The sequence below is a fragment of the Python bivittatus genome, unplaced genomic scaffold (assembly GCF_059951505.1).
Source record: "Python bivittatus isolate LINGU-HERP-01145 unplaced genomic scaffold, Pbiv_v1 ctg000200_np1212, whole genome shotgun sequence".
Taxonomy (NCBI): Eukaryota; Metazoa; Chordata; class Lepidosauria; order Squamata; family Pythonidae; genus Python; species Python bivittatus.
The window spans coordinates 10,189,379-10,207,305 of record NW_028277040.1 but is presented as its reverse complement, the minus strand read 5'-3'; the positions used below and the strand labels follow the sequence as shown (position 1 = coordinate 10,207,305).

At 38.0% G+C, this 17,927-nt stretch overlaps 1 protein-coding gene across 1 annotated transcript in view; it reads right to left on the bottom strand.

Annotated features, from left to right (window-relative positions):
- Positions 1-17,927, bottom strand: part of DNAH7 (dynein axonemal heavy chain 7) — a 158,788-nt gene that overhangs the window by 96,365 nt on the left and 44,496 nt on the right. The window contains exons 18-22 of the mRNA XM_088135694.1: positions 17,206-17,392; positions 13,706-13,899; positions 10,734-10,932; positions 3,317-3,457; positions 1,111-1,323 (exon numbers count right to left, since the gene is read on the bottom strand). Of these exons, the coding sequence (XP_087991820.1) occupies positions 1,111-1,323; positions 3,317-3,457; positions 10,734-10,932; positions 13,706-13,899; positions 17,206-17,392 (934 nt within the window). The remainder of the gene's footprint in view (positions 1-1,110; positions 1,324-3,316; positions 3,458-10,733; positions 10,933-13,705; positions 13,900-17,205; positions 17,393-17,927) is intronic.

Here is a 17,927-nt window from a genome sequence, read left to right as displayed (position 1 = left end):
TATTTGCATTTGGAAGGTAGCTTCCATTTGCACTCAGGCAAATCACAATTCTGGTATGAATGTACATTTGCAGGAAAGGGGTTTTTCTACCACTTCTCAGTTCAAAGCATCCTGAACAAGTTTATAAACCTTAAAACTCTTTTAAAATAAAAAATGGAGTAAAAATCTGGATTAAAAAACAGAATAAAAGCAATCTATTGGAACACATTTGTTGGAGGAAGATAATTGTTGGGGATGAAAATGGGTTTCTAAAAGAAGTCTAGAAAATTTCACTGTTGGAGGCTGGCAGACCACAATGTGAAGGCCATTCCCCAGGTAAGGCGACACCTGAGCTGACCATCTTGCTTCTACTGATTCACTAATTCTGAACTATATCCTGTATGTCCTATGTCAGTATGTCCAAACTATTTTTGAAGACCCTTACCAAATATATATAACACTTTTAGAAATATTAAATGGTTATTTAATACTTTTAGAAGTCCCTGTGTTTGGCACTTTCATATCTAACATGATGGATCATTTGCACTATTCACTGCTTTCCCTCTGTCATATTTAATTAACAGAAAAAATGCCAACCAAGCCATCTTAAAATAAAGAAATCAACAAGCATTTTGGAAAATATCTGATACCTCCTCTGAAGCATCTTGCACTGGAAAAAGGCCTATTTGAGGTAGCTTCCTACTAACACTGTATTCCAAATAATGAATACAGGTTCACAATGGTGTGATTCTAACAAAGGTCAGACTAAGGCCACTTAGCTCAAAAATATATGACTGCTTAAAAAAAACTGAAATCAGAATTTCTCCAAGAATTTCAGGAAAACTCAACTATGGCCTTTGACAGAACAAGTTTTATCTGTAAGTCTCCTGAAAATTCAGCAAGTCTGTAGGGAATGTGATGATAAAAAAGTCATTTTAATTTTAAATGGTATATGTATGGCTATTAGCTATCTTACATCACATCATACAGGATGATGGGAAAAACCTTTTGTCATCAGCAAAAAAATGGCTCTTATTAGTGTATCTTTCCCCCATGTCAGCAATTGAGTCCAAATAGAAAAGCTGAGTGCAGAAATTACCTCCTAATAGGATTCACAGAGACATCCCTTACCTGCCAGTAGTATCTCAGCTGACTTAACCATTCAAAGTCACTGTTATCATTGACATGCTTGCTTACAAGAGATGCAAGCACATCCCTAGCATGAACATCCAGGACCACAAGTGCTCCAAGTGTCACTCGATTCTGTTTTGACAACTTTCCTCGCACCAAGGTGACAATGCCATCAATCTGCCCATTGCACTGGGTCAGGTAATCCTCAAGGGCCTGAGAGGGAAGGAAAAACCAGAGCCAGTGAATTAGCTGCCAAACATTAACATCAATGTCTAGAGCTCTACTAACTGCTGCTTCTTTCAGAAATGATTTCTGTATTTCTACAACCTTCATCTTGACAAGCAGTTGTTCACTGGCACATTGCCCACCAGAGTTTGTTTTCCTTTAAATACATACAGTACATACATACATAAGTTGGATGAGTTCTTCTACAATAAAAGGGCTTTTGTGGAGGTGTCTGCTATCAGAAGGGAGGAAAGTGGTAGTAGTTGATTTCCATCCATCTTCACTTCCTTCCCACCCCATCACTTGAACTATTCCACAGGATTCCCCAAATTTTCCAGAGTAGACATTTTTTGGTGCCAAGGGGAAACAAAATAATCAGTCAGGTGCAGGAGTTCTCCTTCTGTGACATAACTTACAGTCCAAGCTGTTATCCCACTGAAATCAAAGGGATAATTGAGGCATTTGTCATAGGAAGGGCAATCCTACTTCCTTTCTCAGAGAAATCTGTATCAGAGGCTCCAAGATTCATAGCACCCTACAGGATTTCTGCCAGAAGGGAAGGCAGTTTTATCTGTATCACTCTGTTTACTCTCTTTGGTTGCTTTTTCCCATCCATAATTTCTCTTCCATTGAAACTAATGAAATAATTTTACACTACTCAAGGTTTAGATCTCTCTGTAAATGAAAACAAGCAGTAAGTCTTGCCATCAATGTCAAGAATCACATCTTCTGAAGCTAGTCAGCTCTACACAGAGCATCCAAATGACATTCTTTAGAAGCAATGGGATTTTTCTGCTCTTCAAACATCTGCTCTTAAGGCACTATCAGACACAGCTTCAACTCTGCATGGGAAGTAAAATGAGCCTCTGCTGATTAGTTGACAACTTCACTAGAAGAATTTGTCTGCACCATATCCTGACTTCCCCTTGCTACAGCTCAGGGTTTTCAGATCTCACCTTTGTAGTAGTAGGAAGCCAGGACCTGGCAATAAAAAATGCCAGTGAAATTATCCACTGATGGGGGGGGGTACCACGAATATCTGAAGCCATGTGTACCAGTATCCTTATCTTGACAATACAAATGGAGAGATCTTTTATCCTGATGCAATTCTTATTTTTGGTCATAAACACCTCTTTGCACCCCAAATCTTTATTACAATTATGATGATTAAATTCAGACCAAATAAGCTGACCCTGGTTCTGACTGAAACCAATGAGACTTAGATTACAACTGACTTGTCACAGTAATTTTAACTAAATACAGTTAACTTATTCTGGCCACAATCCTTTTTATCTTAGTTTAGATACAATCCAATATTTCTCTTTTAGTAAAGAAAAACATGATTAGAAAACAGGGGCAAAATTATCCAAACAGATATGAGGCATTTTTCAAAGATTGGACCCACTGAACCACATTTTATCATTTTACAGTATTATACAATAACAAATTCAATAAATTTTAGATGCCACAAGACTTTTTGCTTTTACTGAAAATAACTAACATAACTACATTTTAGAAGATGATCGCACATGCCATTTGCAAAATGGCAGCCTTTGTTCATGTCAGATGAAGAGAAGAGAAGAGAAGAGAAGAGAAGAGAAGAGAAGAGAAGAGAAGAGGAAGAGGAAGAGGAAGAGGAAGAGGAAGAGGAAGAGGAAGAGGAAGAGGAAGAGGAAGAGGAAGAAAATTCATCAATACATGGGGAAGCATCACCAGTAAAGAAAACATTTATGTTCTATTAGCTGACTATGGTAGTTGTATTATTAACTGCCTTGGAGTATTTTTAACTTTCAACTTTTTTATTGCATTTATCAAGGTACAAATTTGGAAAAAACTCTGCAAATTATCTTATGTATTATCTCCCAAACTGGTTCAGACACTGTCATACTACCAGTTATACAGATTGTACAAATTAGTTATCTGTATTTTTTAAACAAGATGAAATTATTAAACAGTTCACATGTTGTTGAAGTATTCCTACCTGCTGGCCATTTTGAATAGCTGTTTGCACTTCAATAGTCCAAAAAGTCTGGGATACACAAAGAACTGTCTGCCCAGGCCATTCCCTTACCCAGTTTATACGGACAGATTTTGGATAAGCATCTATTGCAGAACCAATCACCTAGAAATACAAAATATGAAAGACTCTTACTATATGAATTAGAAAGCAGATTCCAAATGTCTTCTGTCATGATCTTTTGGTTCTGCCTGTCATGACCCTGCCCACTATTCCATCAGCTCCAGTGAGCATCAGACACCACTTTACAGAGAGAGGGAGAGGGAGAGGGAGAGGGAGAGGGAGAGGGAGAGAGAGAGAGAGAGAGAGAGAGAGAGAGAGATCCCCTCTCACCCTTATGGGTAATATGTGTCTTCCTCAATCTCAGGTCCTCTACTGAGTTTGAGGGTTCTGCACAATATCTTAGCTATTCCTGGACAGAGAGCTCTGATGTTGTTCCTGGGATCTGCTGGAGCCTCCCTCCCAGCTTAGGAGTCATAGCCCCGAGTGCTCCTACCACCGCTGGGATCATTTTGGCCTTTACTTTCCGTATCCTCTCTAGTTCTTCCTTCAGACCCTGGTATTTCTCCAACTTTTCGTACTCCTTCCTGATGTTGCTGTCACTTGGCACTGCTACATCTATCTCATATATATATGCGCACACACACACACACACACACATACACAAACACACACACACACATATATACTCAACATGTACATATCCATGTTGCATGGCTCTCCATGAACACTGAACAGAACAGAAAAGTTCTGTGGCTCAGCCCTTCATATATTTGAACATTTACTGTAGGGTATCTGGTGCTCTCCAGGTATGCTGAACTATATCCCCATGAATTTTTAACCAGTATGATCACACTGAAGGTGCTTCTTCCACTAGAATACCAACTATTCATTCAGATAAAAATCTGAATATTTTGTAGTTCCAAGTTTCACAGCCACAAATCAATTCTAAGTAACTGAATTTTAAAGATTTAACTCCCTTGGCTTTGAAAGGAATAAAACAATTTTACCTAGACATTCTAGAAGAATTGTTTATAGGCTTGGTCTAGCCTTGACTGGCACAAAAAGCATAAAAATACATATGTTTCAAATTAGTATATTCAATGAGGCTTTTCATTCTACAAATCATGAGATTCCAAGAATGGAATGAAGTGCTATATGAAATTACAATAGGAAAAAAGAAGAAAGAAAAGAATGTGATTAGCCAACATAGTAAATGAAGTGAACTTAAATTAAAAAACAGATTCAAAGAGAAAAAGGTCCATTTACCATTTTTATCAGACTGTATTCATGGTATGAAAAGCTATCAACAGAACCCACAAAAATTTATTGTTCTTTCTATGACTACAATATAACCCTTTTATATTACAGTTTTTGTTTACTACTTCATGGGAAAAACTGATAGACTGTATATGATGCTGAAATGAATTAAAAAGAAGAAAATCCTTGATTACAGATTTCAGAACAGTTAATAAATATAAGCAGAGATCAAAGGGATGGAAATTAAACATGACTTATCAATTTCAAAGTGTTCTTTCTGAAAACTGTTTGGAAATTTGGATCATAAACAGAATAAACTAAAATTTAAATGATTTTCAGAGATGGTATCTAAAGACTTTTTTTTTATAAATATGACTGGTGAGAAATTTCAGATGAGAGCTTCCAATATCACCTTGGTTCCTCTCCTTCTTAATGTAATAATTTGGTTATTTTTTAATTTAAAAACATGCTTTATAAGAATATTTAGAAAACAACAACAACAACTCCTCCTCCTCTTCCTCGCTATCACAACCAGTATTGCATCTTTTAATATCATCTCAAGAGAGCCAATTTGGTGTAGTTGCTAAGGTTCTGGGCTAGAAACTGGGAGACTCTGTGGCTCACCCTCGGCCACTGAAGCTCACTGGGTGACAAGTCAACCCATCTCACAAGGCTGTTATGCTGGAGAAAACAGGTGGGAGATATGCATACTGTCTTGACACTGTCTTGTATAAACACTGTCTTGAACTGACCAAAAATAAACGTGAGATAAATATCTAATAAGTAAATCTATACATCCAGAAAGTATTATCTTTGAAAAGGAAAGTGTATTTTATAAAACTTCCTGTTATGTTTATCTTGAGTTAATTTTTTTTTTTTTTTTTTTGGCTAAAGATAAGAACACCAGATATTTCCTGTCTAGGCTACTTCCTGTCTGGTATGAAAAGAGGCATCCACATATGAGTCAATTTTCCCTTTTGTTTAGGAAGACAGGAAACATGTACTCCAGATCTTTATTCTGTCTGGCACCTCACTGCTTCCAATACTTTCCATGGCACAGCTACAATTAGTACATCTATGGAAGTGTCCATACAGAAAATAATCAAGGCAAAATGTAAGTAAGCAAAAAGTCTCCCTTAGATCATGGCACAAGGCCAATAATATAACAAAGACGTTTTCCTTCCCCAGACACTTCCAGGTTGGAAGGGTGAATGCCACTTTTAAACCAAATTGTAAGCAACTATGTTAAATATCTAGTGTTTCAGAGTTCTGTATAAACGAGGCATACATAATGGGTTGTATCAAACAAAGCCAATCACAGATTAGATGGGTCAGACATGAGTTCCAACTGAGCCCCAAAGATCACATTTTTTAAAAGCCAAATGGATTTAACAAGAAGAAACCATTTGCTGTAAAACTCTGCTTCCATTAACAGAAACATATCACTATTCAATATTTTAATACTTGATAGAAATGGAAGATGACCAAGTAGCTGTCCTACAAGTGACCAAAAACAGAGCATTAGACTAAAAGCTGAAGTTGAGGTCACACTGAATAAGCCACCACTTTTGATGTTCATAAGTTTTAAGCCAGAGTGCTAGGGCAGAACCAACACTCTTGTGCAGAGGAGAATTCACAATTTTAATTACTTTCACATACAGATTGTAAAAGGTCCTACAAACATGCCGCTTGTGCCACACTCTTTCTAGAGAATAAGAAGCTTTTGGACAGAATGAAAGAAGAATGATTTCCTGTTCCCTGTAAAATGATAAGTTTGCTTTGGGAATTAAAAATTGAGCTAGTCATAAGACCACTGTCTCCTTGTGGAATGCACATAGGAAATCTCTGACCGACAAAGCAAAGATCTCAGGCAATGCCCCAAGCAGAAGCAATAGCCACCAAAAGTATAACTTTAAATGATATAATCCACAGGGAAATTAAATGGAAGGTACAAATGGCAGTTCATGATGGCTTTGAGAACCACCTACAGGCTCCGTGTAGGAAGTGATGTATGGTAGGAAGATTTAACAGGGATGTTCCTCCGAAGATTCTGCAAAGAAGAGAATTTTTCATTCCAGCCAGGACTGAGGACAATGCAATTGCTTGCCTGTGTAGCTTTAGGTTTAAGGCCCATGTCAAATCTATGCTGTAAAAAAGAAATGTGTCTGGTTTAGCTCTACAGAAGCAAAAGCTGTGTACCTTTATTCAATTATTTCATACATCTGATTTGTGGATTGCTTCCTGGAAGGAAGGACTGTTGACGTGGCAGAATTATGACAGCCACATGATCTATAAATCTCCTGTTCAGACACAAGGCAGCCAAGTGAAGCCAAGTTGGTGCTGGATATAAGACTGGACTTTCTGAGACCACATCTGGAATGACTGGTAGGAAAATTGGATTGCTTGTGAATCTCTGAAAACCCTGAAAAAGACTGATGGTCAGAGCCCAAACTAGTTTTGAGGACAGTTAGTTTGAGGCAGCAGTTTGAAACTGCATTCTTCTGGGATTTGGGAGCAGAGGGAAATCCTGCAACTGATCTTTTGAATAATCATCTGTTGATATTAAGCAGGAATCGCTACAAAGGCAAGAGTACAGTCTGGTCCCATACAGGATGCTTACACACACACACACACATGCACACACACACGAGCCATGAGGCCCAAATTCTGTGCTCAGTTCATGAAACATTCACTTTTCCCGTCTTTACAGCCAGACTAGGGGCTGAATCTTTGGAATTATCTCTGACAACAGAGAGATGAGGCCTTGTTTTGCATCTATTTATGCACCTAAAGGCTTCAATAACTGAATTAGATGAAATCAACTTTTCTTCTAATTTTCTAGGAACTCACATGTCTAATGGCAAGTCAAGATCTGATTTTGTCTTGGGAAGAATGTGTGTGTGTGCACGCACATGCAAGCATGGGTATACACAGATGCCTTGTAATCTCAGATGCTCTAATACCATCATCATTGCCTTGAAAAAATGTTGGGAGCTGAGACCAGTATAAAGGACAACTATCTGATTTGATAATCTTGAGGTATGAAAACCACCAACATCCTACAGCAGCTGGTACATGCAAATAGGTTTCTGGCAGATCTGATGGGTGCAGAGGTTCCTTGATTGATTGTAATGTTTTTATCCTAATCCTTGGTACATCACAAACTATTGAAGTATTTCAATCTAAGTAAACCTGCAATTCCTGTCCTTTTTTAAAACCACAAAGAACTTTGAGTTAGATCCTTGAAAACGATTCTAGGAATGATTCTATTGCCTGAATCTGAATTAGATGATCTATGGCTTGTTTGATGAATTCCTGGTTTACCACTAACCATGAGAGTGGGGATGGGAGATAGCAATGTTGAGGCAGGTTGGTAAATGCTATATGGCATCCTGAACAAATTATATTTATTATCAATTGATCTGGTTTTGAGGATAACTAGACTGGAAGGAAAGAAGTAAGTCTTCTTCCCATTGAACAATCTGCCAAATCAAAGTTCCTGGCAACTGGGTCTGGTGGTTTGAGCAAAATAGGTTTAAATGATACCACAGTGATCTTATGACTTAGGATAAGTCTTTTTTTCTTAGACCATGCTGGCTTAGAAAGTCTATAGGCTGTTTGGGATGAGAAGTCAGAGTATGGATCCCTGTTGAGATTATTGTTATTATTATTTTTTTGCTTGAACTCTGTTAACATATTTTAAAAATGGGACTATATCAGGTGATTCTATATCTCTGAACTCTGACATATCCTGAGTTTAGAACTCTGAAGACATCTGAGTTGCATGGAAAACATAAGGTTCTTTGACCTTGTCTTTTTTTAGGTTTGGGAAGAGGAGAAGTATCAGAATTGGAAGCATCAGAAGAGGGAATCCAATCCATTTTTTTCTTGCTCTGGAGGGAACTGGGGATTAAGCTGCTCTGAACTTAAAAACAAAAACAAAAAAACAAGAATCTCTTTAATCTGAGTGTTGGATTGAAAAGGTCCATTGATTATTTCTGCAGGAGAGAAAAGAAGGACTGGAAAAGGACTAGAATTTTAGAAACCATAAAGCTATCAGCATTTGCTCCCTCAGAAGCAACAGAGGAATCGTAGCAGTTATCATCATCAGCAGTATCAATAAAATCTGCATTTGCCAAAAGAAGAGCAGCAGCCATTATCATTTTTAATTCTATTTGGGCATGAAATGGTTGCAGATGGGAAATTGGCTGCTGCTGCATTTGTGCAACTGTGGATTTTGTTCTCTCTATTACTCTGGTGCCCCTCTTCAGACCCTCTCACTTTGGACACCGATGAACAACTGGCCTGTCTGAATTTTGTATTCCTGTTGAGGCCTGATCTCTGCAGGTGCTAATGATGCCCTCAAGGATAATCATATTTCCTTTAAAAAAGCCTTCACAGCAGCTGTCTTCAGCTTTCTCAGTATGATCCACAGGGCTTGTGGAGACATTGCTTTGATTTTTGCCCCCAAAGAACAGCTTTTCAGCGGGGGCAGAAAGGGAGCCTTGAGTCTTAACACATCACAGCACATTAATAGGAACTGCTTTCTACTTGCTTTCCTCAGAGTTCATGCAAGGAGGAAAAAAAAACATACAGAGATAGGAAATGTTTTAATAGTGAGAGGGAGAAGGAGCTGCAGAAGGAATAAAACAAAAGAATCAAGAATTATAATGGGAGAAGAGGAGAAGGGAGATGTTGCTATTGTTGTTGTTGTTAGAGTAAACAACACTATCCTGGGTGAAGTCTAGAAATGGCTAGAAAGAACGAGGAGCCAGAGCCAGGTAGAATAAGAACCTGTGTCGGGTGTTTTCTGCCTTCCTGAGCAATACGGAACATTAAGCCATTGGATACAGAATGGATATATGCTACCAATAAAGCACAGGAATAAACATTTCTCTTAAAAAGCCAAATGTGACATTAGGTCACTTTTGTTACTAAACAATTCTTATTCCAGATTCCTTGGTTAGGCATGGATGAAAATTTACATGAATCAAAGCACACGAAACAATGATGCATTAAGCCTCCAGAATCCTTAAATCCCTTCCATGCATTCTATTTCTTGCAGCACCAAGTTCATCTTATTTATTCCGTTCACAACAGGACAAATATCCAGCAGTTAAAGGGTCTAACAATTTATATTTATTGGTTACAAAAAGTGCCTGTAATCCTGAAAACTAAAAAAATGTTTCCACAAGCAAACATTTCTTAACCTCGTAAGAAGAGTAAGAGAAACCCCAAATGTGTATGGGAGACAGGCAGACAGATCCCACCTTAATTGTAAAGAGGGTTTTAGATTGAAATTTTAGAGCTGAAATATCCACTATATATTCATTCTAAAACTACTGCTACTGATATACTGTATTTCCCTACAATATTGATAGAACGCAATATTTTTCCACTGCTTTGGAATGGCCAACCATTGCTACGTTTCCATATCTCTTAGAGTGATATGACAGGAATATTTACACATTTACGACAAATCTTACAACTGGAATGCAAAACATTAGGCAGAATAGAAACCTGACAAGTAGTTGATCTTAAAATTAGCATGCAAACCACTGCAGATTACTTTATCTGACCCACAGGTAATTTTTAGTACTGAGTTCAAATTATGTCCCATACAGGACCAACCCAGACAGGACATTTGTTGTATGTAAATGATTACTGTACAGTTTTAGAGATCTAAACCGATGCTGCAATGGAAGGGTGGGAGCCAATAGGAGAACAGCTGTAGACTGAGGAGAGAGCTCCCAACTCTTCTCTCTTACCATCCTGACCAAATCCCACCTCCACTGAAGCAGTTTTAGCCCTAGGAGGGAAATTTCCATTAGCACCTATGAAAGGCTCATCATAGCAAAGAGCTATTCATCACAGCAATAGCAGGAAGTAAAAATTTCAGGTGTTCCAGATTCCTGATCCTTACAGCCAATGATGCTCCCCTTCCTAGTGGAGTGGCAATTTAGGCAGAGAGTTGATTTTTAAATTCTTTCTGTGTTAATTGTTTTTATATACTTTATATCATGCCCAGTTTGGTGCTGAAGCAAAAGGATTTTTAGAGATACTCTGTTTACTTTCCCATAATAGTCTAGAGAACAACCTCAAACCAATTGTAATTTATTACCTTGTGGATGGAATTTATCATACTTGATTCCAATTCAACTAACCACTTTTCCACTTGGCCTCTCGCTTTAGACGTTGATATTGTGTTGATAAGTTCCACAACTTCTCCCTCACTGCTTTTCATGTGTGTAATATCCAGGACATCAGTAAACTCAACACTAGCAATTCCTTCAAAACACTTTTTCAAGTGAGGCTTTACTCTGAAGAAATCAAAGAGAGGATTAAGAAATAAACTTGGAGCCACACAAGTTCTAACTTCTTCCAACAAAACATGCTTTATGCTCAGAACGTTTAGATTAATAATGCCACCTCAATGAGCCAGAGCAGTTACTTCTAACCAGAGGCAGGATTTTTTTTTTATTTGTATATTTCACTCTCAAACTCACAAAAAATACCCACAGTATATTAAAAGCTACATATTTGTGGAAAATCCTCTCCAGAGCATGTTAACATGGAAACAAGATCTGCTGAGAAACAATCTAACTAGGTTTACAACAAGGATGCTGAACGCACCAGGTACGGTATGCCAGTTCAAATGAACTGCAGCAGTATATCTTGATGACTAAGCCATAAAACAAGGGTAGGCAACCTTTTTGCTGACAAGGGGCATGCTTTTATTTTTAAAAAATATTTTAGAGAGCATGGCCAGTGATAAGGCAATAGTGGAATACATCGGGCTGAAAATATTGCTCTTCTTGCATTTTAGGGAGCTTTAAGGCCAAACCAAATATATTATGCCTAGCAGAGATTTAATGCACCCATGTTGCCCTTGACTGACTGACTGATTTAATTTAGTTATCATATTTGTGAACCACCCTGATCATATGACTCTGGGGGGTGTACAAAAAGGGAAAAACCAAATAAAAATGATATGCAAGAAAACTAACACAATGTATCACAAAGCTACAAACAAATTTTGAGGGAGGGAGGGAGGGAGGGAGGGAGGGAGGGAGGGAGGGAGGAAGGAAGGAAGGAAGGAAGGAAGGAAGGAAGGAAGGAAGGAAGGAAGGAAGGAAGGAAGGAAGGAAGGAAGGAAGGAAGGAAGGAAGGAAGGAAGGAGATAAATGAAAACAAAATTGCCACAAAAGCAGAGAGATTGCTTAAATAGGTGATCTCTTCCTGAGTTGCTTTTCTCCACAGTTCAGCGCCCCCTAAAAAGTGCTAACCTCAAGTTAACAAGCTCAGCTGTAACCTTAATTAGGCAGCTCACAGCTGCTGCCTATAACTGACAAGATTAATCACTTTCATACCTTGGCTTTTGTCTGCCTCCTAAGCACATCAGGGCTCAGACCTGTAAGCACGCTAGGCAAACAGCAGGCACTAGCGCATTGCTTTTGATGTGTATTCCCCATTGTGTGCCTGCTTACTCTCTTGTATTCCCTTCCTCTCCAGTGAATGTAAACACAAACTTTAATTCCTTCTTGCTAATTATCCCAACACCAGGGTGAGCATTCCAAAGGGCAGAGAAGTGGGGAAAAGGGGAAGCTGAAGTAAAATTGTAAGCACAGCCGCCATCAAGTGATTTTCCACTTAGCAACTGCATCACTTAATGACTGAGTTGCCAATCCCAACTGTGGTCGCTAAGTAGGTGCATCTAGAAAATCTTCCACCAAGCAGCAAGATTTCCATATTTGTAGATGACCCTACAGGAAACACCTCACATTGTTTGGGCCAGGAAACTACACCGGGCTAGGGATGGTTAATATTTGGATGGCAGCCCACTAGGGAATCTTAAAACTTTAGGCTAGATTGGGAAGTCAAAGAAAAAAACAGAAGGAGTCAATGACAAATCATTTTTGCCTTGTTCCTAAGACAACTGCATGGATGTATCTATATGGTTACCAGTAGTCAAGCTCAACTTCAGGGTATCTTTTTAATGTTACCTTAGACCACCATGAAGGCATATAATTTTTAAAAATAATACTAAAAATACATACAATATATTCATTGCTATAATCAATTGTTATTTTTCATCCTCATTTGCAAAGTGCTATTCAGCTACCCTAGTGAAGGCTGAACTATTTCACACATCAATCTTCTACAGATATTCCATTAGCAGTTAAGCATAGTTTGTAATGAAGATTAAACCTAGTTACCCAAATACTTGTAATTAATTTAATCCTATCTGGTGTTCGCGTATTTGACTTCACAGACACTACATGGGGGGAAAGAACAGAGTCTTTTGAGACAGTGGAATATCCTCACATCATGGAGGACAATGGAAGGAACAAACAGGATGTCCTGCACTATCCAGGTAGAGACATGGAGGAGCAGGAAAGGCATGGAGGGTTAAAAGGCAAGAACAAAGAACTTGTGCTGGATCTAAGAGTAGAAAGGAAGCTAATACAAGGATTTAAGACAAGGTGTCACATGATCACAGCAAGAAGGGCAATGAATTGGTTTAGCATTAGAGAACTGGGTTTAAATGGCAAAACTAAAATAAAATACTGTAATAGAAGACCCCAAAAAAGATTGAAATACTCAAGATGGGAGAGGATTCAAGCTTGGACCAGAATTTTAACAATGGGACTACGTTCACACATCTGCAGTGTTGTAAAGGGAGAAGCAACCTGACTTCTTGCCTATAGATTCATTATGAGGAATAAGGTGGGGGGAGCAAAATTTTTGTACCTGTTTAATAAGATGGATTATAACCATATCTATAAAAACTCAATTTTAATGATCAGTTGGGGAGAAGGGTGTCTGATAAAACTGAACATCCATTATATCTGAATTTACCTAACATATGTATACTTTATTTATATAATGTATGTCAAATTTACATAGATTACATAAAATTAATTCAGATTTTGTCTTTTGCTAACTGTGCATCCAAAAATCAAGGTTTTATTGTATTCCTATAATACTGGATAATACTAACTTAGTCATTGCCCCCAAACTGTGTGGTCATTATATAAACTATGTACAACAGGAATTATAACTATCATAAATGCTTATCAAACAGTATAATACCTTGTAGGATCTTTAGTCTCTGAGAGTATCTCAAGGAGTTCATCATTGGATAAGAAGAAGAATCTAGGGAAGAACAGCCGTTTCTTTTCTAGATACTCATTTAGTCCCTTAAGAATTAATTCCAGAAACTCATTGCATTTCTTCAGTCGTTCCAGCATCTTGTCTATCATCACTACTGTAAGAACATGTTTGTCCTGGAAAAAAAACCATATATCATATATCATATTATATCCTATCCTGTCATATCAACATCATCTCAGTTTAAAAGCCGAGCAATGCATTAAGTACTTTGTTTCTCCAAAACCCTAAAACTAAAATGAATTGGCTCAATTTTCTTCCATTTTCCAGTATACACTTTGATGGCAGTCTGAAACTTTTTTAAGATCTCCTCCCCTTTCTGAAACCCCTAGGTAGGCTTTTAGATTGATTTGGCCAATTCTATTTTTCAGCTTTTATGCTTTTTGTAAACATATTACATTTCTTTCCTCCCTCCCTCCCTCCCTCCCTTTCTATCTTGACTGATTAAACTATGAACAGATAAGATGGGATATAAAGATGCTCAACAATAAATACTGAAGAAACCAAAATGTGAAGATTCACTGAGCAGTGTCTGGAAATTCTATATTCAGCATCATTTGACACCCAAATATTCCACCAAAGCCCTTCCTTCACATTCCCAGACATCTTCAGCTCCTTTCTGGCTTCTCATTTTCTTAATAAAAACTGCTCACTTGACCTGTACTCATCCATCTGCAGGTTACTGCAAGGAAGCCCTTATTCTTGATTTACTTCCCTTTAATTTTTTCCCTGTCTCTCTTAGATATAGATTCTGTGAACAGATTCCCCTATACTTTCCTAACAATTCATTTCCTTTGCATCTGGAGGTTGAGTCATGGCAACTGGACTCCTTTTCTTTTGGTTTGATAGGTTTTGCTGCTTGTCCAAGCAGCTTCTTCAGTCTAGAAAGTTGGTTAGGGAGGACCCCATAAATGTCTTCCAGGGTGGCTGCATTTCTCACTGACATGATGGGCTCCTTGAAGGGACAATAGGAGATGTGATTAGTAGAGTCTTTGGAATGTGGATATTTTACTCCTAATCCCTCACTCATCCCCAAGTGGGTTAAGTGCTGTCTCCTTGGTGAATTTGTGAAGTGGTCTTAATCTTAATCTTCCTGGGGGCTGATGAAAGAACAGCCTGAAAAATGGAAGCAGCCTGAAAAATATGGAAACATCCACATCCCAAAGACTCTGCTAATCACATCTCCTACTGTCCCTTCAAGGAGCCCATCATGTGAGTGAGGAATGCAGCCACCCTGGAAGACATTTATGGGGTCCTCCCTAACCAACTTTCTAGACTGAAGAAGCTGCTTGGACAAGCAGCGAAACGTATCAAACCAAAAGAAAAAAAGTCTAGTGGCCATGACTCAACCTCCAGATAATTCCACCTGGATGACTGAGAATCTTCATCAACATTTCCTTTGCATCTTCAACTTTGTACAGTCATTACTCTTCTTTACCAGACTGCTTTTCTTTCCTCTTCTACCCCCAGTTAGAGAGTATAAAGGTTGGTCTTGCTCCATTGTTCAGTTGGATTTCTTTGTGTTTCTTTCCAGGCAAAATAATGTTTAAAAATGTTTATTTTCACTTAAAACATTTTTTAAAAAATCTACACAAAATGCCTACACTTTTTGACATACATTTTTTTTCCTCTATGGACATTTTTGCATGCCTTGTCTAATGTATGTCTTCTATGCATGCTGCCTAATGTATGCACTTTTGCAAGCAGTTCTCACTTTTTTACACACATGAATTGGCATTATAAAGTAGGAACAGGGAAAATTTGGCCTTTATGAATATTTGGGCTCACACTTGTATTTGGGAAACATAAATCAGTATATAGGTCAATATGTGAATTGAGCAAATGTCTTCTCCGTGTCTGGTCAGAGAAGATGTTTTTCAAATAAAGCCACATTAGCACCCTCAGGTGGCAACTATATGCACCTAAGTTATGTTTAGCTCAAATCACTGTTACACCCTGTCAAAATTTCACATGGAAACTTGGCATTTGGATATATCCTTTCCCCCCATTTAGCTACTTGGACTATTATACCAATGTTCAATATGCATGACCTTGATGAAACTTGAAGAATAAATGAGACTGCCACAAATTATGATTTTTCAAAATAGCAAAACTGGGGCCAAAGATAGAAGAATAATTGCTCTAGAGTGCCATGATTAGCTGTTCTATAAAGAAGCTACAAATTACCATAGGCTCTCATCCTTAGGGCTTTTTTTAAATACAAAGTCTTCGATTTTTCTTCCCATGCAGAAAAAGATCACTCCTATAGACCATTTGTTTATCAAAAATGGCAATGAAATCAAAGAGCAATTTCATCCTCATTGATTTGAGGCACACAGACAAAAATTATTCAAATCTAGGGTAAAATACAGGGCAATCCAAAAATGTGTTTACAATTTCTAGCTGTCGCTGTAAAACACAACTGCAAGTCAAAAAATCAACACACGGTCTGAGATTTAATTTATGCTGAGAAGGGATATATAGTACCTATAAAATGTAGTAATAATTTCTAAACATATACTGCCATCTTCTGGGGGGGAAATCCAAAGGTGTTTTTGTTCACTTGGAAATGTCAAAAGTTAAGTATTGAGTAGTAGAGACAACTACTTGAAACTCAACAAAAGCACTAGATTTCTATACTTTGTAGCCAAAACATGAGCACACATTTGAAAACAAGTTAGTTGGGATTACTGCAACTAAGGGAGCACAGTATTGTCACTAACAGCCTAATCCTTACACATCTAATTTAATTCAATGGTTAGTCCAGGACAGCCATATGTACTATTTAAAAAGCACAGTTCTCTGTTCGAAGGTGTCAGGATGACAGTTCTTCATTTATACCTAATTGGGAGGTTTAAAACCATTTAAAGACCATTTACTGTAGTTTTTGTTGTTTCTTGTCTCAGCTTACAGGAAATCATGCCTCCAACTTTCAGCAGTTGTGTTTGGAAGGGAAAGCAATGGCCACAAAACATGAAAAGAGCAGAGAGGTGGCCCAGGGCCCTCAGTCAGATAATGGTTAAGGTTTAAGGATAATGAAATGTAAGAAAGGACAGGAGAGGCAACAGCACAGTGAGTTGCAAGTGGAGCGGCATACCAGCCTAGTTAAATAAACAAAGAATTATCAGCGTACTGTAGGTTATAATGGTTGCTTATTTACTGTGATATCTCTAGGATGAAACACATTTAAATTGTAGAAAAACTTTCAAATAGGCACATGCATCTTTTATGCAAAGCTATGCCCCCGTTTATTCCCCCCCTCTCTTTTTTGGGGGGGAGAGGGATTTATTTCCCCTTTCTTCATAATGTGGGACTGCCCTAGTTTAATTTCTGTGAATAACATAATACATATAATAAAGATATAAACAAAAACATATCAACCCCGCTTTATAATTAATTGTTCCAAAGAGAATTGTTACTACCTGAATGGCATATTTCATAATATCCTTCCATGTTTTGTCCACAGTGGTAAATCGCCTACCTTCTTCAGGCATCTGAGCCATAATGTCAGGAGAACTAAAAATTGGCTCCAAATATAGCCACGTAGCCTGAACTTTCAGCCATTCATCCAAGATTTCCTGTACCAACAAAAGTTTTGATTCCCAGTCTCTATAGAATAGAACAGACCAAGCATTAGATGGTTGTTTGGAGAAATAGAGCATCTCTGGAGGGCTGGATGGGAAAAAAGCCACTGAAACTCCAAGGTAGATCTAACTCATGATCCCCAGGGAAGAAAACCAGCCCTATTCTCTCCCGATGTAGAGGGAAGCAGGAATGGCCTGAAGGACAGGAGGAAGAGCTGCTGCCAAGGAAACGGTCAGATAAAAGAAATCTGAGTCTGAGGCAGAACTGCAATCTGAGAAAACAAAGATAAAGGGAGGGAAGGGGGAGGCACATTCAGTCTTGCAAGATTCTGTTACTATAGCTTTTCAATAAAAATAGTATTGGCCTACATAACTTTGGTTTCCTAGTCTGATCTCCCTTGAAGGGCTGACCCTTTTCCTCTTTCCCAGAAAAGAAGTTCCATTCATACAACCAATTCTATGTATATAAGTAGGTATTTATCATGTATACCTCCCCAATCTAATGCAGTGCGCAGAGAATCTCAACTAAGCAATCTCAACCAAATTAAATAATAAAATAT